This window comes from Cryptomeria japonica, chromosome 9, assembly GCF_030272615.1.
Source record: "Cryptomeria japonica chromosome 9, Sugi_1.0, whole genome shotgun sequence".
In the NCBI taxonomy this organism is placed as follows: domain Eukaryota; kingdom Viridiplantae; phylum Streptophyta; class Pinopsida; order Cupressales; family Cupressaceae; genus Cryptomeria; species Cryptomeria japonica.
In genome coordinates, this window is record NC_081413.1 from 547,224,470 (window position 1) to 547,248,832 (window position 24,363).

Consider the following 24,363-nt stretch of genomic DNA (forward strand, 5'->3'; position numbering starts at 1 on the left):
TAGACGTTTTTGCTTTATAAATTTGTGATGGTTTCGTGTTGAACATCATGATTCATGACTTTGTGTTTTTAGGAATGGTAGAAATTTTTAATTGCCAATGCTTGTAAAACCCTCATCTTTCTTGTCTATTAGAAGGGTCTTAGAAGTTAATTTTGAGACAAAATGAACCAAAAAAGGATAATATCAATTCTTGTGGTTGTTAATTGATAAGATAGTTATGTCTTTAGTAGATTTGTATAGAAATTTTTGTGAAAAGAAATAGTTTCTTGCTTAGAATGCTAATGGATTCCTTGAAGTTATTATGTTGAGGAATTAAATTTATCATGATCATGCAAAATAAGATAGTCTAATATTTTAACAAATTGGTTGGAAAAAACCCAAAGTAGGATGGGTAGTGTTGAACAACTAGAATACTAAGAGAGAGCGGGGGGGGGGCGTGGATTAGTATTCCTTTCAGATACTTTAAAATCAACCCAATTATCACTTTGTAAATTAACATCAATTAGCATGTAACATAAAGAAATGAATGATCAAATTTAAGCAACAAAAGTAGTGATACCATCCATAACAACATACACAAGAGAACACCAATTTTTTTGCGTGGAAACCCATTAGGGAAAAACCATAGAGAGGGTTAACTCTCAATATAATATAACTAGTTATAGAGTGTTACAAAATGCTTATTGCCTAAGGCTCACTACTGAAGGGTTTATTTCCCAAAAGAGAACAATTAGACAAAAATGAACTACTATGTTGCATCTTACATATGCATGGAGTACAGTTCCAATCAGGCTCAGTAGGTAGACTTCTCATACTTCATTAGCTCTTCATTCATTTGCATCTACTTCAATCACATATCACATCCGATTACTATGTCACACATCTATGCTTGTGTCTCTCTATATCTTCATCGAAAGAGTATCACTCACACACACACACACACACACACACACACACACACACACACACACACACACACACACATATATAACTCAAGTCGGCCTTACATGCCTTACATGCTACCACAATATACTTCATACATTTCACCCACATAGGTTGGCCAAGATATAACAAAAGTTAATGCCAACTGGAATACACACGTTATGTCTAGACAAACTATCATGTCCTAAAGGAACAAAGCAACTGACAAGTTGAACTGTCGAACCATGTATCTCACCTTTCAAAGATCCATAACATGTACAAACTTGAATATAGGTATGTTAACCCTATTTCTAAACTAGTCAAAATTTGAACTTTTGAATTAAATTTATCACTTGGCTAGTCAAATACCTATGTTTCTTAAGAATATTCAAGATTGGTTGTCATATAGTTTCATTCAAAAAGACTTATTGAGTCAAATCTTGATGGTCGTCATTTGCCGACAAGTTTGTATAAGTTCACAAGTTCACTCACCGAATGGAAGAGCTATCTATCATGATTTATATATCAACAAGTTGGCCAAGTTTTGAAAGATGCTGATATATTCAATCTCCTAGCATTATCCGTAAGTTGGGTCACTTTACAAAGAGACCGACAAGAATGCAGACCAGTCAAAATGGTCAAGTTAGAAACTTCCTACACTGACTCAAGTTGGAGGTGAATGAGCATGAATCGTTACAAAAATCAATGCCTTAGTTTTCAAAGTTACCATACGATGATCTATTGGCGAGTTATGTTAGTTTCCAAAGTGAAAAAAATGATCAACTCATAACTCAACGTGAAGTTATTTTAGAACTCCATTCATTAACTCATCAGTAAGTTATGAAAGTTACCGAAATGCTACATCAATTATAATCATCGGCCAGTTGGCCAAGTTTATAAAGAAACCAATAAGGTTTAGAGGAGCCCCTATTAATATGTTGTATGAGCCATTTCACAAAGCTTCCAAATTATTTAAAAAGTATGATATACTCCACTTGGTTATTCACTTGTAAGTGAATTGTTTTAGTTTTAAAAGATGTTGATGCATTACAAGTATGAAGGGTTAGTTATTATTAACTTATATGTCGGGGACTTTCTCAATTTCAAAAGTTCTCGAAAGCTCAATTCATTAACCTCGTGGGCAATTTGTTTTAGTTTCCAAAGAAGTCCATGAAGTAGTTATTATAACTACCTTTTGATAACTGGCAATCAACTCGATATGCATAGAAATAATTTGGTGAATGGCTTAAGAAACTTAAAGTCAAATGCAATTGGCATTCATAAAGACAATTGAGCCATTATTTGCCATCTTCCCTGCCTGAGTCAAAGTGGGAGATGCATGCAACACAAATTGATTTACTGACTAAATGCCTTGAATGAATGCTATTCATGAATGCCAAGATTGTGCCAAAAACAAAATCAAATGAAAGGAACGTCAATATTTTGTGCTACTTAGCAAAGGTGCTGATATATGTTGTGGATGATACTTGGACCGCCAATGGCTAAAAAAGGTAGTTATTGTAACAACCTTAAGCACAAACAAAATGCAATGACCACAAGAAATAGACAAATGGATTTGTTGAAACGAATTTAGAAACTTCAAAGTAGATACAATTAGCAAGGGTATAACCGATTTCTACATCTTTTGGCGAAATGCCTCGAAGCGATGTCACCTTATGGAATGTTTGTTAGAGAACCTCAAAAGATATGTCATATCATGCATTGTAAAGATTTCAAGGTTCAAACAAAATAAGGTTCTAGAAAGTTTCAAGCAAACCATGCCAATATTCTCCCTGTCTATGCATAATGGATGCTCTTGAACAGGTTATGGTCATGCATCAAAATATTGAGTATGCCTCATTTAGAGATGTCATCTCAAGGAATGAATTGAAGCAATTGCAAAATGTATATGAAATATATTTTACAAGGAATCTCTCAATATCTTTGAATCAATGGAGGACTCGTGACGCATCCCAACATTGGAAGCTTTTGTTCAAAGACACCCGCAGTGTTCATGTAGACATGTTTTCTTGATGCATGTAAATCATGTATGAATATGAATAGAAACAAGATGAGCTCAATTTTGAGTCTCAATGAATGGAATTTCATAAAGATGTAGACATAGTAGGTTTCCTCAAATACCAAGTTTTTCACAAGTGTAAAAAAATACACTACTCCTTCGACAACGACAAGATAGATATTGCTTGATGCCAAGATATCATAATCAAGATAGGGGGTACTCGATGTTGAGAACATCTTCAAAAATTATTATACATGAAGCAGACAATGAAGGAGAAGTGTACTTCAACAAGATCCATGACTTAAAAGTTATAATGTTTCAAGTTGTTCTTTGCAAAAGTGACTGTCATTTATGTAACCACAAGTTAGAACTTGGACTTAATTTTTGTAAAAAGTTAGTTAAATCCTAACTTATTTGTAAAGGGTAGTTATTCTAAGTCTTTATTTAGGTAGTTATCCTAAGTGGTTATACTAAGTAGTTGTGAGGTAGTTATTTTAAGTGCCAAAGTTGGGTAGTTACTCTAAGTAACTATTTTTCTGAAAAAAAAGTTAGTTGTTTCAAGTTGGTGCACTTAAAGAGTTAGTTATTCTAAGTAGTTATAACAGTGGTTAAGGTAGTTACCTCAAGCGGTTACTAGCCTCACTTATATATACTTCTTAGTAATTTAATCAAGGGAGACTTTTACAGAAGGGGAGATGCTAGAGAACTTTTGGATTTTACATTTTGTACTCAAAGCTTTTGAACTTGTATACTTTCAAAAGAATAATCAAGAATGCATTTAATTCGTGTGTCTTGAATATACTTCTTGTAGACGTATAAAAATGACCATATTCCTAAATGAATATTTTATGTTCATTTCTCTATTTAATTAAATCCAATTTAATTAAATTATCCACATTCCTCTATTTAATTAAGTAAATTACTCAATTTATTTAAATTAAATTCACTATACCCATTTAATGAATAAATCATTTTATTCAATTAAATCCCCCCTATCCACTTTTAATTAAATTCAAATTTAATTAAATAGTTATCCCAAGTTGAATAAATCTAATTTATTTAATTTCTCCAAATTGCAACCAAATTGAATTAAATTACTTTATTTCAGTTAAATCCTATTATCCCTCCATCCACTTGCAAAATCCCAAACCCCTTTCTAATCCCTTCTAGAATCTTCTAATCGCTTCTAATTAACCTAACCCCTCCTCTAAACTTTGTCACATCCCTAAGCAAAGGGAAGTCACTTCTCAAAACCTCAAAGTCTTTGATAACCATTAAAGGCTTCAAGTCTTCAACCACTTAATTCCTCAAAGTCTTTGATAACCATTAAAGGCTTCCAACTTTCAACCACTTAATCCCCCAAAGTCTCCAATAACCATTAATGGTTAACTCAAACCCTCTTACATGGTTAAAGAATTTGTTTTAACTCAACCTTCACCCAACCCAAGGGTCTCATCAGGCCTTTAATGCTTTGACCATGATTATCTCTTAATCATTTGCACAAAGGTTTATCCTTGGATTAAGTCTTAATCCATTGGGTAAACCTAACTTAAGCTTGACCCTTACCCTCTAGATAACCATGAGGTCTTCTCAGGCATTTAATGCCTCCAACCCCTTCTCTCAACCCAACCCTATGTTGACACTTGTCACCATTTCATTGGTGCAAATTGCAAACATGGATCCCCAACTTTCAAACTCAACCCTTGATCAACTCTTTCAATCCTGACCATCCATTGCCCTGTTTTTGCTATAAATAGAGCTCTCATTCCTCCATTTTGAATCATCCTTCAAATTTGTAGTATCACACTTATGCTCAAATACATTCAAGCTTTCATATCATTTTTATGCTCATCATTTTAGCCTCTCTTTTAAATCAGGAATTAGTCTAAATATGCATGTTTAGAATACTTTCTTTATCATTTAGCTCAATCATAGACTAAATATATCATGTTAGGATAGTACTCATACTAACCTTGTCATCTTATCATCTAGTTTATTGCATTTTAAAATCATGCATAGCTTAGAATGCATCTCATACTAAAATCTATCAAAGCATCCCTCGGTCTTGCATTTGCCATCCCTAAACCATTTTGCTCAGTGATCTGAGAGCAAAAATATTGGTTTGAGGGACATAGTGAGATAGAGAACCATGGGACCCACCTTGGGAAGCTGAGTAATACTTTGTTACTCCATAGCTTGCATCAAGAAGTCCTGTGTGTGTGTGTAGACTAGTATTTAGCAATATTTTCACATATTGAGTTTTATCAGCCCACTTTTCCCGCATACACTTCTCGATTATTGTTATCAATTTCTTGTATGTTAAATTGATAATTCGTTTATGTACTTGTGCAATCTATTGATCTACAGTTCAAATGATATATGTATATGATGAAACACAATCATACCTTGGTATCTTGGTTTGAATGTGATAAGATAACATGTTTCCTTGTAGGTTGAGATTTGTTATCCTTCTTTTGTCTTTACATATCAAACATATTTTGTGCTCAAACCCCCTTGTAATAGTTATCAATTGTGGAATCTCAATGTGTATTCATATGTCTGCCATTAGGGTTTCTGTTATCTACTTTCATTAGTTTTATGTTTTCCTTCCTTTATGTACTTTCAGGTTAAAAGTACACAAAAATGCCAAAAATCCCCCCATCATATGAGGGAGCTGCCCCTCTCAAATGCAGAGGAAGATTGTTGCCTCACCACAATCTCTCCAACTATTGGGACAATTGTCACTGCTCTTCGGGCGAGCAGGGTCAAGTTTGAAGGATAATTCATAGTGGCAAATTTGTTTACCAACAAGGTACATCTGATATTCATGAGTATACTATCCAAACTGCAAACCCATATATGTAATTGTGGAGCAACATGGAGCAAAGCATGATGGACAAAGTCATAGAATTACTGGAGCAACAACAATATAAGTCAACAAAAGTATGCTAACATCAATGACAACCAATATATCCTATACACAACATTCTCCTCACCAAAAGTATAAGCATCAATGACAAAACTCCAATAGGTAGGTCATATAAACAAAATCAAATGGGTAGTTTGGGAGAATCTTCCTTTGAAACGATAACATCACGAGGTGAATAAGAAAACATCATTAAAACGTTTGACATAAAATAGTAACAAGATTTTGCAAAGAGTTTTTTGAACATGTTGAGATTCAACAAAAAAATTAAAAAAAACCTTAGTCATATTGCCAACTTTGTTCTGGTGCACCTCATGTAGTGCAACTCTTAAGCTTAACCCAATTGATAAGGGATTACTCAAAGATGATAGAACCTATGCAATAGGTTATCAGATTATATTTCCCATACTATTGACATATAGAATAAATAACATTATAAGATTATATCATATCTACAAATTTTGAAGGATTATTAGACTAATTAATTAGTGGTGCCAACATCATCAACTTTAGGAACCATAAAAAAAATTGGGCAACATACTTTATGACAGGATGTTAGAGGTCTTTAAAGCTCTAATTTGCCTTATGAATCACGGGCCTACCCACCATCCTGACTAGTTGCAACTAGGAGGATAATAAAAGATGGCACCTTGGGGGTTAAAGGATAAGCTTGTAATTATTATTTTCATGGTCCAAGCCCATTTTCCTCAACTCTTTTTTAATTAACAAAAACCATCTACATTGGAGATAGTTTGATTGTTAATTTCACTTGGGATTTTTGTAAGATACTATGGCATTTATATGTTGATAAAATCCTCACTAACTCCCTCTGTTTTGGAGAAATTTTGTTAACAGTTGGTTGTGTAACGGTCTATTTCAATTAGCTTATGGGAGGGGTCTATAATAGTTTGTAAATGAGATATTTTTCTGTTCTAGAACTATCAAGCATCTATTTTCTCAGTATATATCTACAATGTAATACAATTATTATAAATATAATAAATGACTTCAGGTCTTGTGCCTTTTGCCCCCCCGAATTTTTTTTTTTAGTAGCAAATATTAAATTAGACTAATTAAGAACCATATTTAACAAGAAATTTATCCAAAAAAACAGGAGGAAATGCATTTGATAAATTGAATAATATAGAATATTTTGAAGAAGGAAACAAATTACCAACACATTTGTATAAAGATATAATGCAGTAATCTAACTATCTATGTTGTTATATTTTTGTTGTCCTAATCTAAATACCTATGGCGTTATATTTAATAAGTTTGGGTATAAAAACAAAAAAAATAGAGCTAGCATTGTTGCCATTTTCATTGTTTCGAGTTACAAATACTAGATTAGACTAATAAAGTATCCAAAAAGGTTGAAGTAAATGCAACCATCAATAAAAAATGATCTAGAATATTTTGAAAGAACTAAAAAATGGTCTAGAATATTTTGAAAAGAGAAGAAAAATGATGGTTGGTGTTGAGTGTTTGATAGCATACAACCTAGGTTCAAATCCCCTAGAGGCCCATGGTAGATATAGTTTATTTGGTCACCTAATTTAAATAAGCAATGTACGACAAGTTGTATACACAAAATATCAAACTCTTAAAAAATTAACACGGCAAATTGTACACACAATGTAAAATCCAATTTAAAAAACAATTGTATATACACAAGAAAAAAATTAGTTGAAAAAAATATCACAACAATTTGTATGTACACGATATAGCGCCACTCTAAGCTTAATCCAAACAATAAGGGATCACTCAAAGATGATATAATCTACACTATAGGCTATCAAATTATGTTTCTCATAATATTGGCATATAGAATCAACAACATTGCAAGCTTACGTAATATCTATTAGAATCATTAATTAGTGGTGTCAATCTCATCAACTTTAGAGGTGAATATTAAATAAGACTAATCAAGAGCCAAATTTAATAAAAATATAGCTAAATAAGTAGAGTAAATACATGTGAACAATAAAAATAATAATCTAAAATATTTTGAAGAACGAAGCAAAATACCAACACATTTGTATAAAGATATAATGCAGTGATGTAGTAATCTAAATATTTATGATGTTATATTGAAGTTGTCCTAATCTAAAAGCCTATAATGTCATACTTCATAAAATGTTTTTTTCTTAGAGTCAACTTTGATGTCATTCTCATTATTTTTAGTATCAAATATTATATTGGACTAATAAAGTACCCAACAATGTTGAAGCATTTGTAACCATCAATAAAAAACGATCTAGAATATTTTGAGGAAAGAAGTAAAAAATGATTGAGAATATTTTGAAAAGAGAAGAAAAATGATGGTTGGTGCTGAGTGTTTGTCAACATGTAACCTAGGTTCGAATCCCCAAGGGGCCCGTGGTAGGTATTAGTTTATTTGGTCACCCAATTGAAATAAACAACATGACAAATTGTATACACATAATGTAAAATCCTTAAAAAAACAACACAACAAATCATGAATGTAAAACCCTAAAAAAAAAAAAACATGACAAGATGTACACTAAAACGCTTAAAACAACATGACATATTATACACACAATATAAAACTCAATTAAAAAAACACAATAAATTGTATCAAAATTCAGTAAAAAAAAACATCACAACTATTTGTATATAATAGCAGTCTTAACACCATGGATTGCGTAAATCTAATATCATTAAAATTGTACATACACAATGCAAAATTCAATTAAAAAACAACATGAAACAACACAAAGATAGTATACATATAATATACAAAAATCCAATAAAAAGACAACATGACAAATTGTATAGACACAATAAATAATAATAGACCTAGTTAAAAACAACACAACAAGTCATGTACACACAATGTAACAACAAATCACATACACACAATATGACAACAACTCATTTACACGCAATGTGACATCAAATCATTAACAACAATGTAATGTCAAATCATATACACACATATAACAATGAATCATATACACACATTGTAATGGCAAATCATATACACACAATGCAATGTCAAATCATTAACATCAACATAACAATAAATCATTGTAGAATTGAGGTTGGCAGTGAGATTGAAATGGAGGCTGGGGAGGATGTTAGTAAAAGTGTTAGTGCCAGTCGTAGGCGTTCCAACATACTGGTGGGCCGCTCGATGGGTATTGCTGCAGAGCAGAATTTGGTGGGGTATGACAAAGATCCAGAGGAGGAGGACTCTGTTGAGAATGAAGAAGTAGAGGATGTTGGGAGACTAAAGATGACACATGTAAACCTAGCACTTCGACTAAATCTACCAACGAGGGTTCAGACTAGAGTCAAAAGAATGAACCCTTAGACTGTACCCAAGATGCGATTTCGAAGGAGGTGGAGAACAAATGAGATAGTGTGAGTAATTATTCCACATGCAAGACTATGGCAGAGGATTTAGATGCAATAAAAAAGAAGCTGATGCAGCTGGAACAGAAGATGGTGAGTATCTCCATGTTCAGCGTACGTCTGATGCATAGTTTGACTACCTCAATGTGCTTGATATATAAGAAGGTTCTTGGAAAGGACGCCGAAACTGAAGGAAACTACAAGGAATTGTTTAAGTTCCTTACTGAATATTAGAATAATGTGCTCAAGTAGTATGTTTAGGCTAGTTTTTTATGGTCTTTTTTGGTCTCATGCCGGTTCCAAAGCTATGGTTCGTTTTATATCTACTTCTAAGACTCTTTACGCTATTTGATTACTATTAGTATGTTTTTGTTAGTTTATTGCTAAAGTGCTGAAACTGTTAATGTTGTTTGTGGGCTATTAGTGTAAAGGATCCACACCCTTATTTTTGTTGCTTATCAATATAAAAAACAAATCATATACACATCGGTGAATCACATACACACAACATAACAACAATCAAATACAACAATCATATACACACAATATAATGTTCAATCATTAACAATAATGCAACAAGTAGTCATATACACATATAGAGACCAATCATATACACAATATAAACTTGAACACTTACAATACTATGTTCAAAACCCAAAATTAAGTTTGATCAATTACCCAGAAAGACAAGTTAAAGTTAAAAACAGATAATTTTGAGCAGCAGATTATGCAGGTGAAAAAATGTGAGTGAGAGACTTCACATAATCCACAGTAGTATCACTGAAGACATGAATTGTGTCAGGAGATCGGATAATAAGAGTCAGTTTCTTTCCTCCAAAAGCTTCATTTATTTTTACCGACAAATACTGTGAAAAAGATAACTTTCCAACTATATTGTCAGTAGTGGAAGAAAATGATAAAGAAATCCCGAGTTTTGTGGACACACAAAAAAAATCACGACTCCCTCGACCACAAATTACAATACCCAAACCAAAACGCCGTGCAGACAGATTTCTTTTTCGGACAATAATTGTGGAGTAACCATTAACGTAGGCCGGGAAGATTTCCCAATTCTATAATTTTTTTCTCTCTCTGTTGATATTTTTCGCCTTTTCTGTGGATTCCTTCCAGTTCCCGGTTCACGATTCACGGCAACGGGCAGCTTTGTTGGGGCCGGTCAACTGACAGAAAAAAAACATTGAGCGCTGCCGACTCAAATGCACGCACACGTTTCGGGAGTGGAATCTCGGAACAAAAAGGCCTTGGGAGTTTCGGACACACAAGAAACAAACCCACCAACAACAAAATCATTTCTACGCTGGATCGCCCAATACAAAAGCTGGGCGATGATCGGGAGGAACAGGAGCGAGACTGGAATTTGACGGAAATTTACTTGGGAAAACGAACCACCCACACAGCTTTCACATTCATTCATTCCCCATTTCTCTGTCACTCACTCAGGTATGCAAAATCTGATTTCCAGTGGAAGAAGAACAGTCAGGAGTTGGTGAAAGTTTCAGTGGTTTGGAAGCTATGAAGGACGAGGAATGGTTTGCAAAGTGGGAAGAGGAGCTGCCATCACCAGATGAGCTTATGCCGTTGACCCAGAACCTTATTACGCCCGATCTCGCTGCCGCCTTTAAAATCCACTCCCCGCCGGAATCTCTGTCTGTGTTTCCCCACCAGGCCCAGCACCACCACCAGGCCCAGCATCACCAGAGAGCAGAGAAGAGATTGGGGGAAGCGGAGGAGGAGGAGTCGTCTGTTGGGGGTGGGGGCGGTGGAAGCGGCGGAGGCGGCGGCGGCGGTGGCGGGGAAGAACCAGCGCGGACTCTGAAGAGGCCGCGCCTGGTGTGGACGCCACAGCTGCACAAGAGGTTTGTGGATGCTGTTGCCCACCTGGGTATAAAAAACGCTGTGCCCAAGACAATAATGCAGCTGATGAATGTGGAGGGACTGACCCGTGAGAATGTTGCGAGCCATTTGCAGAAATACCGGCTTTATTTGAAGCGAATGCAGGGGCTTTCTTCGGAAGGGCCGTCTTCCTGTGATCATCTTTTCGCTTCCACGCCTGTGCCGCCCAGCCATTTTCTTCACCGCGAGGATATGATGCTGCCGCTCGTTTCCATGCCGCATATACCCTCTGCCTCACACTACGCTGCCTTCGATCCCAGGTTCCTCAGCGGCCTCCCCAGGCAACCTCCACCTCCTGCTCCGCCTCCTCAGAGAATGGCCATGGCCCCTTCTCCCTCTGCCTCTGCTTTTACTCGAGGTGAGTATGTTATGGTCGACGATTTGAGCACCGTTAGCTCCGCTGCTCCTCGCCAGGTGCTCACTCTCTTCCCCAACAGCGACAATTAATTCAGGGATACGCGCCCCCAAGTTCTCATCGCTTCTCCTTTCTCGTTCTGATGTAAAATATTCTGTGTTTGTCAGTCTATCTGCTATCCTATCTATCATCGCCTCATAAAATTTCAAGGTTATGAGAATGGGCATGTTGCTACCACTTGCTCTGCTTTTAATTTCTGTATTCGTTGCGAACTTCACTGTCAGTGTCAGTCACTTCACAGTGCTTCAACTCCTAACCCAATTTTTTCAGAAATAGCAAAAATTTGATTTCTGTGTTTTTAATAAAAACGTGAAAACTACAGAAAGAAATGGCTTTGAGCCTCTTTTGCAGTATAAAGGTAGAATCTGAACTAAAGAAGAAATCAGAGATCTAGATACGAAACTCATAAACATTGCACAATAACGCTGCTTATCATTCTTAGATATTAGCCTTGTGATTATCCTTTAACGATGTGGATTCTATATTTTTAATTGTTATTGTTAAATTTTTCAGATAGGAATTTCTATTCTTAGAACCTATAGGCTTTCCAATTCTGCTAACCATTATATTCAGTTGATATGTCATGGGAAATAGTGCCAAATTTCTCAGGATTCTCCGCGTCTCCTTTGCTAAAGTGTAACAGTTTGATGTTCCACACGCTGTTGGAGAAATTAGTGTTGAATTTATTTTGTCTAGCTCCAAGTTTTACATGGCTTTTTTGCCTAAATAGCAGCCCATGGACTTGTACTGAAACATTTCAATCCATGAGTTTCCTTACATTCTTTTACCTGGTTCTTATCTTTTGATTTTCTCTGTTCTGTAGCCAATCCTTACCATAGTTTCCTATCATGCAACCTCATTAGTTCTACAGGTTTTGATTATTGATGGAATGCTGGAGCCAGTTTTAGTTGAGCGCCCTTTCCATTTTAAACACGGTCACTTTCTAGATCTCTTTTCACTGAGAAATAATGCAAAATATAATGTTATGAGCTGCAATTGTATAATTATCCTGCACACCAGCTATTTATCTAGAGAGAAAATGCTTTCTACCAATGGCAACTGAAAAATATGAGAAACAGAGAGTTTTATAACAATGACCGTCATTCTCTATGACAGGTAAAAGCCTTATCCCATGTCTCTGCTAATTTGTATTTTAAAAGGGCTAGTCAGGTTTTAAAATCCCAAAAATTGTTTTGAAGTTTGAGGCATTGGGCATCTTGTATTTAAATTTTATGCTATGATAGTTCTATGTGTTTTAGGGTGCTCGAGAAGGCAGAGCTTCCCTTGCCGTGGATAAAAATATGCACTATCTACAGGGATTTCTTTTGGTCATTGTTTACAGCGAACGAAACTGTAACTTCTAATATCTACACGCTTAATATTTGTCACTAGTAAGTTTTGAGCACGTACACTTAAGCTTGCAGCTCTAATAGCAATTATCAATAAGAAAGTTTAAATTTGCCCTTCATCTACGTATCTACCCTATTAATACTCAACTTCTTCAAACTGCAAATTTCTTTATGCAAACCTTCTGTTTAGTTTGACCCAGTTGCCATGTGCAGTAGATAAATGGATATATAAACATTTTGAGTGATACAATTTTGATGATATCATCCAATTAACCATCCATTTCAAAATATAAATATTGGACCTAGTAAAGTCCATCTTGGATTGAAAATGAAGTCTAGGAAATCAGCATTCGGTTCATTATTCATTCCCGAGTCCTGATGATACAGAATCCAAGATGAATGATCTACTAGGAAGTACGTTAAAAGAATTTACTGTGAGAATGCCAGCACTCTTGACCAAACGGAAGAGATTCTGTGAAGTGGGAGGAGAGATTAGGTACACTAGCTTCATAAAGCTTATTCTTCCCCACACTTTTTTCCTTTGTCATCTTGCAGCGGTCTTTCAACTTGAGAACAACTCTTCACCACAAATTATGTGAAACTAGTTTTTATAATAAAAATAAAAATTGGAATTAACAGAAATGAAAAAAATTACAATGCACAGCAGTTGACTTGATTGCTACAACAGAGTCAAATCAATAGTTCACGGTTTGGGCTGGGCTGAATTTTTATGCATGCCAAAAAGAAATGTTGATTACTGGAAAAGCTTTTGCACTATACCAGAGAGATGTACGCTAGTCTTATTCTGAACTAATTTCTAACTTGGGCATCACTTCAAGTTCACACCCAAGTTCTTAAACGGTTAGTTTGTTTCTCTACAAATTCCATATGGCATAAATCCATACTCTATATGGATTTAAGATAGAAATTCTGCTGTATGTTGTTCTACTAATTATGTATGACATATATAGATTTTAGGCTGGATTTATGCTTTGTGTTGCAACTCTACTATTTATTTACAACATTTCTTCATGCAAGATATAAAAATAAGACGCTTAGTATTAAGATAGAAGCATGCCAAATGTAGAAATAAGACACACAGAATTGAGAGAGAAGATCTGCTCTCTACTCTTGGACTGACTTTATAATTTAGACCTGGATATATGGATCTAAAGTAGCCCTCCTCTTGAGTTAGCATCCTCCACACAAACATTTATTATTGAAACATTAATTAATAGGACTCCACTAGGGAAGATTCAGAACAGTGGTCAGTTGTTGTGATGAGTCCACATGTGCTTGGAATTGTTATAATTTCACTATATTTTTTTTAAGAAGATAATTTATCTTTGAATTTACTTCCTATGGCATGATGTGATGAGGAGTTTGGTATCTTGGGTTTCTGACCAAACAAGGTAGTGATGGAAGAAAATAAAGGAAAAACAGTTAGAGTGGTATTCAAATAAGAGATTATCAAAATGTGTGCACACTGGAAACCGCACTTTTCAGATATGTATGTCTGAGTTGGTACAACAGTGGAGAACTTGTACTCTTGAAAGAGAGGTCACAAGTTCAAATCCTCCAGGGTGTAAGATATGTACACCTCATTTGTAGCACAGTAAGGTGCCTCCTGCAAGGAATATGGGGTAGTGCCATATCACTATAAATCATCTGTAGATCCAAAAATAGATCACCTGATATCCTGGACTATAAGAGGATCCAGATATAAATAGGAGAAGGCTATAATGGCTATAAATTGAACTAGAAGCCCCGAGAGTAATAGGGATGGAATTGGAAGAGCTTAAAGGAGCGTGTTGTGGTCAACACACAGGCAGTTTACACGAGGCTGGTGCATTGTGGTACCACCAACAAGCGCTGCATTGACCACAATGCGCAAGCTGTTTACAATCAGGGATTTTAGAGGCTTATAAGATTTTTAGTGTAGCTTCAATCAATATTTGTGCAATAAGATTCCACAGAATGAAAACCATCTAGATGAAACAAACCTGAGAATCAAATGAACAATAATTTACATGTCTTATCAAGCCGGGATTTGATATGTTTGTGGACCATAGTGCAATCTTAATGGATAAGCAAACCGTTAACGAATTTATTGTTTCAAGAATAATCAGTGGCAAGCAAGGTGATTGATTAATCGAGAAAGGATGAGCTGTTAAAAAAAAAACTTGAGGCGGGTCATCAAGGCATGCCCGAGTGCAAGAAAGTGCAAGCTCCAGCAGTGCAGCAACTGCTGGTCTAATGATTGCTTATCAAATCAAGCAACAAGACTGATATAAGCCAGATAATTGATGTTACAACGAAGTTCCGATTTTTCAGTTGACTCTAAATTTAAAGAAGATTTAGCTAGATTGAATGGATCAACTTATGGTTGTTAAGAAGTTGGACAATCTAGTCTACTCAATAGCCTACCAAAAAAGAGCAAACAAGCACATGCAATAATTATTGCATTAAATAGATTATCTTGACTAAATCAATAATGTAATTAATAAGCATACAATTAATATAGATTAATTAGGTGGGACAAATTAATTGTAATAAATGTACACATTAAATATGAGGGTTAATGGTACTTAGTTCTAAAATATGTGATGGATAAATGATGAAATTGTGTAGAACTATTAAATTTAGGGCTCAAAAGTTTGTAAACATATTGATTGCCACTGGATATTATGAAGGTTATACATTTACACAACTTGCAAACACAATGTTCTATAAGGCAACAACTACTATTCCCGTGATCTTTAAATAAAGAGGTTAAATCTATTACTATGGTACCACTTCATATATAGATAAAGAGGTTAATCTCACTCTACTATTAGCAAATGAATTTTCAATAAAAACAACTCTCACAGTCGTTCGAATGCACTATTAACTAGACAACAATGGATGTCTAATCAATATAAATATGTGCAAATCAAGTAATACAAAGCTCTTCTCAAACATATTTGGAAATAACAAATGAGGCACATAACAAAATAAAGTGATCATACATAGTTTTCCCTAAAGAAAGCCCAACGTGCGGTATAAGAACTCTAGCTCTAGAGAGAAAATACCCATTGTTTTACTATCACAAAGTTTGAATATAGGTGTATGGTTGCTTATAACATTAATGGGCTATCACTGTATCACTTTGGGAGTTGCCAGTATTCTTGCAACATGCTTTCATTTTGCTTAGGGGTGTATATGTAGTTTCAACTTTGAAGATGGATTACAATATTATACAAGGAGAACTAACCTCTTCCAAAAGTGGAAAAGGCAACATATGAGCTTCCTACAACCTACCAACCCTAAAAAGATAGAAAACCAATTTGATCAAATGGAAAATCAAATGCTTACTTGTACTACATTTGCTAGCATGAGAATGAGTTCACTAGTTTAGCTAGAGAGAATTTGTTGGTTGATGATGCATTTGATACAAGCATTGATAGCTTTTTTAGGGTGAAAAACTATTCACTAATCTACTTGCAAACATAGCACTTTTGGGTTATTTTTTAGGCTTACAACTTGATCAAAGAATTTTTGAAGATGTCACGTTCCATCACTAATTATCATTAACCTTTTCACAACTTATTTCATTGGTGCATTGATGAATTCACTCTTATGTCTCATCGACACCAATGAGTTTGGATGACATGACTCCAATGGTCTATTATACTTTTGAGGCTAATTTTTTGGAACATAAATCCACACTTAAGTGGATGACATGACCCTAATGGTCCAATATGTTGATGGAGTTGATCTTTTAGATCATAAATCCACACTTAAATGAATTCACACATTACAACTTCATTCGATGTATGTGGATTTTTTTTTACACAATGTAATATTAATACATTCTATCATGAACAATGAAAATATAGTGATGTGATGACGAATGCACATTATAGATAAAGCCACATAAAAGTGTTCATCATGAATTGCAATAAGATGGTGGTCAACTTTCAAATCAATTTGGTTATTATGGCAATATGGATTATTATTACTCAAAAGCATATAAATATGGTATAAACAACTCATTGTTAGTTTTTATTCCAAGATATTTTGTTGAAAGTGTTATATTAAATATAAATAACTAGTAATAATTAAATCTCCCTAGGAACAAAAATATTAAGATGACACTAATTCAAATGCAAATATAACAAGAATTCAACAACATTCTAATATGTGTATTCAAGTTGTGTAAAATGAAGGAAATGGACAATGCACAAGTTGAAGTGATAAGTAACTAAGAGGAGTTTGAGTTAGCATTAGTGATTATGGATTGGCTCAACATGTAGGAACAAAGATTTCAAATGAATTCACTTGATAAGGGAAAGGTGCCACCTAACTACTATCAATTAAAGAGATGAATGAGGTAGAGGGGGCGAAAAAACCCCCTTTATCAAGTGAGTTGGGATGTGTTATTTTCTCTTATTTTACATAAACAAACAAATTAAATTACCTATGTAAAAATAATACAAGGTGCAATTACATAATTACATCAACTCAACCACCTCCTCTACCCCCCCTTAAGTGAATTTAGGGGAAAGAATGGGCTATAACAAGATAAACCATATAAGGTATTCATGTACAATTTGAAAGACCCCAAGGTATGTACCCCTAAAAGAAGAGAAGGAGAAAAATCATAAAATAAAGTGCTCTCCTAGAGAGAGGAAAGGTGGAGAATGAGAGCCCCCCAAAAGTGTGTTGGCTTATTAACTAGTGATGGAAGGTTGAAAATAAACGTTGATGAAGACCCATGCACATCACAAACCATATCTTTTTTTAGATAATAGTAGACCCATAAGTGATAGAAAAGGCCTTTCAAATCCTAGAAGGTGAATGAGGGAAGAAAACACGAAATGTACTTTTATAACTATGTAACAATCCCATGTTGGTGACAAGTGGTGCTTTTATTTGATTAAGAGTCGTAAGTCTAATTGAAGAGATTGACTACTCAAGACTAGGTGGGAAATCATGTATACAAGGTGTCAAAGATGTAATGTATGGATGCATAATATTTGTGCGTGTGATGTAGCTACATAACCCATCCTATGAGATGTTTTATTGTAAAAATTTATTGAAAGATCTTAGTGAAGTGTTTATGAACTTTGTAGAAGCGATAGGTAAAGATGGAATCTTATTGCATGTTATGTGATTACAATATACATCTCATGGATTACTCACATTACTTGTGTGGGTATGAAAGATTATATATAGTGCATTAGGAGGACCAATTATTGCTTTAATTACATTTGCATGCATGAGGTTCTCTAAGAGAACATCATAATCTATTTGGGACCTTTCAAGATCTTTATGCAATTACTTGATAATGGTTATGGCAATGATAGGGCACTTAGTGTGCTTTATGTGATGTAGGATGTTTTTAGAAACTATGTCATTAACCCATAGACCTTGTTGTTGTAGATTAACCAAGCACATTTATGGTCATGGTAACTCGGTTCAAGAATGAGCCCATGAAAATAGTGTAGTATAGATTCTCCTCAAGTTAATGATTCTTTATCACTTCCTTCTAGGATGCATAGTTCATTTTATCTAGGATGACAATAGAATTGTGAAATGAAATGTTGAAAAACATATTTGCAACTCACTAGAATGGAATTTATTGTAGTTCATGATCACATGATACCATGTGCAAGCCCTCTCAAGCCAAGTACATGCACGATGACATTTTGTAAATTGAGTGTGTTTGCATTAATGTGATTCATCCCTCACTTCCCACCAAAGTTTCTCAACAAAGACACCCTTAAAAGCATACTTTGTGTTACTTTATAATTCAATGTGATTACATTACTTGTTATGTTGTGCAAATTTTTAATGTGTCAAAAAAGGAGAAAATGATGAAAGTACAATTCTAGAATAGAATGATACAAAATAGAAAACATTAGTGTGAAGGATATAAAAAATATATGTTTCAAAAAAGAACTTAAAAAGGAGTCTATTTGAGCAAGTTATAGCCTTTCAAAGATCCAAAATGAGAGCTATGCAACAAAAACTTTGAATAACAAAAAACCCAGGAATCATGTGAAAAAACTAATTGCGTTATTGCAAAGTTTATGAGAATTTGGTTTATTTTAGAAAAAGTGAATGAAAAAAGCCCTTCATATAGTTAAGAATAGGCCTCTCAAACTCGGCCTCCAAATCTAAGAACTATAATGATGAGGGGTTTGATATAGGCAAGTGGCAAGAGGATGGCACTTGGTGGTAGACTAGTGATGGATTGGTGATGCTTTGATGGTAGTTTTATAAAGTTATGAGTTGTGCAACCACCATACTACTTGGGTAGTGCAAGTGTTGCAGATATCGGTGGCACAACCAATAGGAAGGAGGTCAACAAGTGGCAAACTTTGGTGGCATTGATCATTAGTAATGACGATGGTAGAAGGTTGCTAGAATCTCCATAGTTGTTGAAGTTCTTTTATCACCAACACATGCCCTATGTATTATCACTTCGAAGTGCATAGAACAAATTTCATTGCATTATTATTTTTAAATCAAAATATTCTTTTTTTTTTGTAAAATACATTACATTAGCTTGTGGAGGTAGGTTGTGTGGCTTAAGGTTGCAAGCTTGGGATTATTGCTATGATATAGACAAATTTTCTATTCATCCATAGGTTTTGACACCTTTGGGATGTAAAGGTACAATCTATTTTGCTCAAAATAGCCTTGAAAGTGTGTTATCTATAAAATAAAAATCAAACCTTATAGCAAATATTTAGTTGCTTGACTTCAAGGTGTTTGATTTAGATGAAACAAAATCCTAACCTAGTTGTTCTAACTTTTCTAAATGTAGTGGAACAATATATTCCTTCCTAAATAGTCTACACTATATACATAAGGTTGGCATGATATATCAATGCACTCAATTCAATTGGAATGCCCGCATAGAGTAACCTAGTGCCCTAAGCAGAGGCTCATTTAATTATCAACTGGGGACATATCTACTTGGATGATATTGAGACTATATGTGCAATAAAGTATTCTTAAGCCATCTATTGGTTGTGTAAAGGGAAATACTATCTAAGAAAAGTGTAAACAATGTTGGAATATAAATCCTATTTATACTATAGTGGTTGAGGTAGACAATACAATGACTCGGTTGCAAATTAGACTCTAACCATTAACTATATTTTAATAGAACACTTGAACTAATTAATAATTCTTTAAAGAAGTAACAATAATCTAACTAATGCTTTACATAAATAAAACTAACTAACCAGAAAGAAATAAAGGGAGAGTTGCACTACCACAAGTGGCCCTTGCTTGAGGAAATGCAATCTCTAGAAACAATAGTATGTTAACTCAGAGTTTAACAATCAATTCTTTATTCATATTCATTGGTTCATAATAACAACAATATTATTCATCGCTATGCAGAGAATTTAGAAACAAATCTAGTTTGCATCATACATAAATGTTCAATTGCTAAATTAATAAAAAACTAAAGAAGTAGAAGAAGTTACTCAAACATAATTCTCTTTTAAAACAATTTGAGAGAGTAGAGCATTTACTTCTTCAAAACTAACCCAAGACATGTGTCATTCCTCCCTAATGCTGAGGACGACATATTTCAAAGGGAAACTACAACAACTAATTCTAGCAAGATTTGTAGTCTATATTGGACTCTTTATACAATAACAACATCAAATCAGGAATGCACACAAATGCATTGAAACAAAGTTATAAGGCACAACCTCATTGTTCTTTGGGCTACTCTAAAGCCAACATTAGAGAAGAAAATCATCATTGTTACTTATGAAACGTGGTGAAGTGCATAATGAGATTAAAAAATTCAAGGTCAAAGGAGATAATTACAAAATTTGACGGCTAAGGTCATGGTCTAATAGAAGAAGGCATCAAAAATATATTTTAAGTTCTTTTTGTTAAGTAATTTTTAGTGTAAGTAAAAATTTTAGATGATAAATTATAAAAACTATATCTAAATAAATGCTCATTTTTTTAAAAAAATAAAAAATAAAAAATATCAAATATTGGTCACTGCACTAGCCCTATAAATGTAATATTCAAAGTTGGCAAAGTCAATTGGTGAAGTAGATAAGGAGATTAAAAAAGCCAAGGTCAAAGGAGATAATAACAAAAATGATGATTAAGGTCATGATCCAATGGACAAGAGTAGCTAATAGAGATTTCAATTCTTTTGTTAAGTAATTTTTAGTATAAGTAAAAGATTTAGATGATAAATTATAAACATTATATCTAAATAAATGTTTATTTTTATTTTAATATTATAATTAAGAAATATCACATACTATTGATGAGAAGGAAGGAAAGAAGAAATAGGGGGAACTTATTTGTATCATTTACTCAAGAGAGAGAAGTTTTAAAGAGATAAAATACTAGTGGCGAATGCAAGATGCCACCCATAAAAAAATGAGGAAGAGTTCCAAATTTGAAGGATACAAGATTTCATCATTGAAGAGAGAGAGATACTAGGAGAAGATGATAGGGCTAAAGTAGAGAGGACATCATTTAAAAATGAAACAACACTAGTAACAATCTTAAGAAAAAATTTCAATAATGAAAAGATAGAAGGTCTATTGAAAAATCCATGTGTTGACAAGGGATTGGTGACAAGAAGGATTTGGAGTGATCATTTAAATCATAGTTGAATGCACATATAAATAGGGCATCCATTTAAATAAGGCGAACCAATTCATGAAGGAGATAACTCAGGAATACATAAAATGCACAAAAGTTAGATGAAGAATTGAAAGAATCGGCCAAGTAGCTCAAGGACAAAGAATAATACATAGGTGAGAAGGGGAATACATCTCAAATGTTAGTGATGGTGGAAGAGCAAAGGTTGTACATAGCTAGAATGGATGTAATTTCTAACATACAACCAAATGTGGTTCAAAATACTAGTCATCACACTAGCCCTACAGATCTAAAGTTGGTAAAGTTGGTATAAAGAGTGATTGCAACCAAGGATAAGGCAAAGGAAGTGTTCACACGATTGAAGAATCATCTCAACAAATTAATAAAATTGGAAATAGACTTGGCACTAGAGGAAAAAAAATCATTGCTAAATATAAAACATGATGAACTAAACAAGGAGATTAAAAGGTCAAGGTCAAATGAGATAATAACAACATTGTTGACTAAGGTCATGGTTCAATGGATAATAGTAGCTAACATAGATTTTAAATTACTTTTGTTAAGAAATTTTTAGTGAAAGTGAAGAATTTTAGATGGAAAATTACAAAAATTCTGTCTAAATAATTGATCTATTTTTCTATTAAACTTAAGAATTAAAAAAGTGCACTTTACTAAATAAACATAAAAGAAGTGTTTAACACAATTCAAGAATAATTTCAACTAATTAATAACAATAAAAGTAGACTTAGCATTAAAGAATAAATTCAGCATTGTTAAATATGGAGCATGGTGAAGTAGATAAGGAGATTTTAAAAATTAAGATTAGATAAGATAATAGAAAAATTGATGGCTAAGGTCATGGTTGAATGGAGGAGGGTAGCTAAAATAGATTTTAAATTCTTTTTGTTCAAAATTTTTTAGTGAAAGTGAAGAATTTTAGATGACATATTATTAAAATTATATCAAAATAAATGATCTATTTTTTTTCTCATACTTAGAATTAATTATATCATGCACATTATTAAATAAACATAAAGTAAAAACTTTGGATTGCTTTCAAATGTCGACTTAAAACTTGAAACTAAAAAATTAATTTTGATCATATAGCTGTAATATTCATTTTAGTTATGCAACTTTCTTTTTCCCAAATTCATAACACTATCCAAGATTACAATGAGGGATGAGTTTAGGACCATGCCCTAGGCAATTTTCACAAAATGAATCTCTCTCATTTCTTGGCTCTCAACTAAAGAGGTTTCAGCTTGTGATTCATACTCTATACCAGAGTATCTATTTTTCTTCTTCATAAACTTGGAATTAAAAATGACGTTCATGCAACTAAATAAAAATAAAGTAATTTTTTTGTGTCGCTTTCCAATACCAGCTTAAAACTTGTAACTAAAAAAACAATTTTGATTAGTTAACTGCAATATTCATTTTAATTATGTAACTTTGTTTTCAAATTCATTACACTGTCTAAGATTAAAATAAGGGATGAGGTCAAAGATCGTGTGCGAGATGACTTTTGCAAAATGGATACCGCTCATTTCTTGGCTATGAAACGAAGAGGTTTAAACATATGACTCATACTCCATTTTAGATTATGTATTTTTCTATTAAACTTAGAATTAAAAATATCTCACAAAACTAAATAAACATAAAGTAAACTTTTGGTGCCCCTTTTCAATACTCACTTAAAACTTGTAACATAAATATCCTTTGACCAAAACCTTAAACCACTTCACTAATACTAATAATAACATATTTCAGATCCTTTGCATTATATCACTGAATTATTAGGTCAGCCGGTAAGGTTTAACAGTGCAGCTGCAGATTTGTTAAAGTGACTAAATCGGTAAACTTTGTGAGTTGATTCTTAGATGAAAATAAGTTTGGTGAAAATTTAGTTTATTCTTCAACTATTGATTCACGGTAATATCGTGCCACTCCATGAAGGTAATCATTCTTTCCTTAATCGTTGTTGTGTTTATTATAAATAAGACAATGGTAATTTCTGTTTATGCCACTTCTCATAAATCACACCTATTGAGAATCATTCTTACCTTTTACTAATTACTTCATGAAGCCTTTAATCCACAACGTTGTCTTTAATTTCTTCAATATAATTGATTCTGAAATTTAAAATCTTGATCATTTACCTCGCCAGTGGTTAATCTCCATACAAAATGGCACTGTAAAAAAACTCCCAGATCTACAAAACACAATGTTTTTTTGCCTGATTTTTTGTGTGGAGATTAGCCGTTGTAGTATACATTTTAATTATGTAATTGTTTTTTCTTTCAAATTCATAACACTGTCCAAGATTGAAATAAGGATAAGGTGGGGATCATACAAAGGGAACACTATTTTTATTTTTTTAACGCTTCCCCTATACACCATGTGGTTTAGGTCCTTGGATAGCCACGGGTCATTTTTTTGACCCTCAACTAACTAGGTGGTTTAGGTCCTTGGATAGCCACGGGTCATTTTTTTTATCTTCAACTAATGAGGTTTCAACCTTTGACTTATGCTTCCTCATTGGATAACGAAGAATAGATACCCCTCATTTTTTAATTCTCAACTAAAGAAGTTTCAACCTATGACTCATTCTTCATTATCATATAATTAGATAATACGATTCTGAACATTCCAAACAAAAAAATATAGAAGCTCAAGCTCCAAGCCCCTTCCATAGAACCCTGCCGTAGGCCTAAAATGTCAAGGAATGCTGCTCTTGAAAAATGCAAACAGAATCTTCATTTTTTTATCGTAATAAACTTAATAAGACTCGAACTGCCGA

The 24,363-nt window shown here is 33.7% G+C and overlaps 1 protein-coding gene across 1 annotated transcript; it reads left to right on the forward strand.

The window, feature by feature from the left end:
• The first annotated feature begins 10,171 nt into the window (after nt 1-10,171).
• Nucleotides 10,172-11,791, forward strand: LOC131060993 (transcription factor MYBC1). Its single transcript, XM_057994491.2, has one exon. The coding sequence runs from the start codon at nt 10,779-10,781 to the stop codon at nt 11,604-11,606; it is 828 nt and encodes a 275-aa protein (XP_057850474.1). The 5' UTR covers nt 10,172-10,778; the 3' UTR covers nt 11,607-11,791.
• The last annotated feature ends 12,572 nt before the right edge of the window (nt 11,792-24,363 follow it).

What these genes read in the sequence shown, in the direction of transcription:
- LOC131060993 (XM_057994491.2), top strand. Translation starts at nt 10,779, where the DNA reads ATGAAGGACGAGGAATGGTTTGCAAAGTGGGAAGAGGAGCTGCCATCA.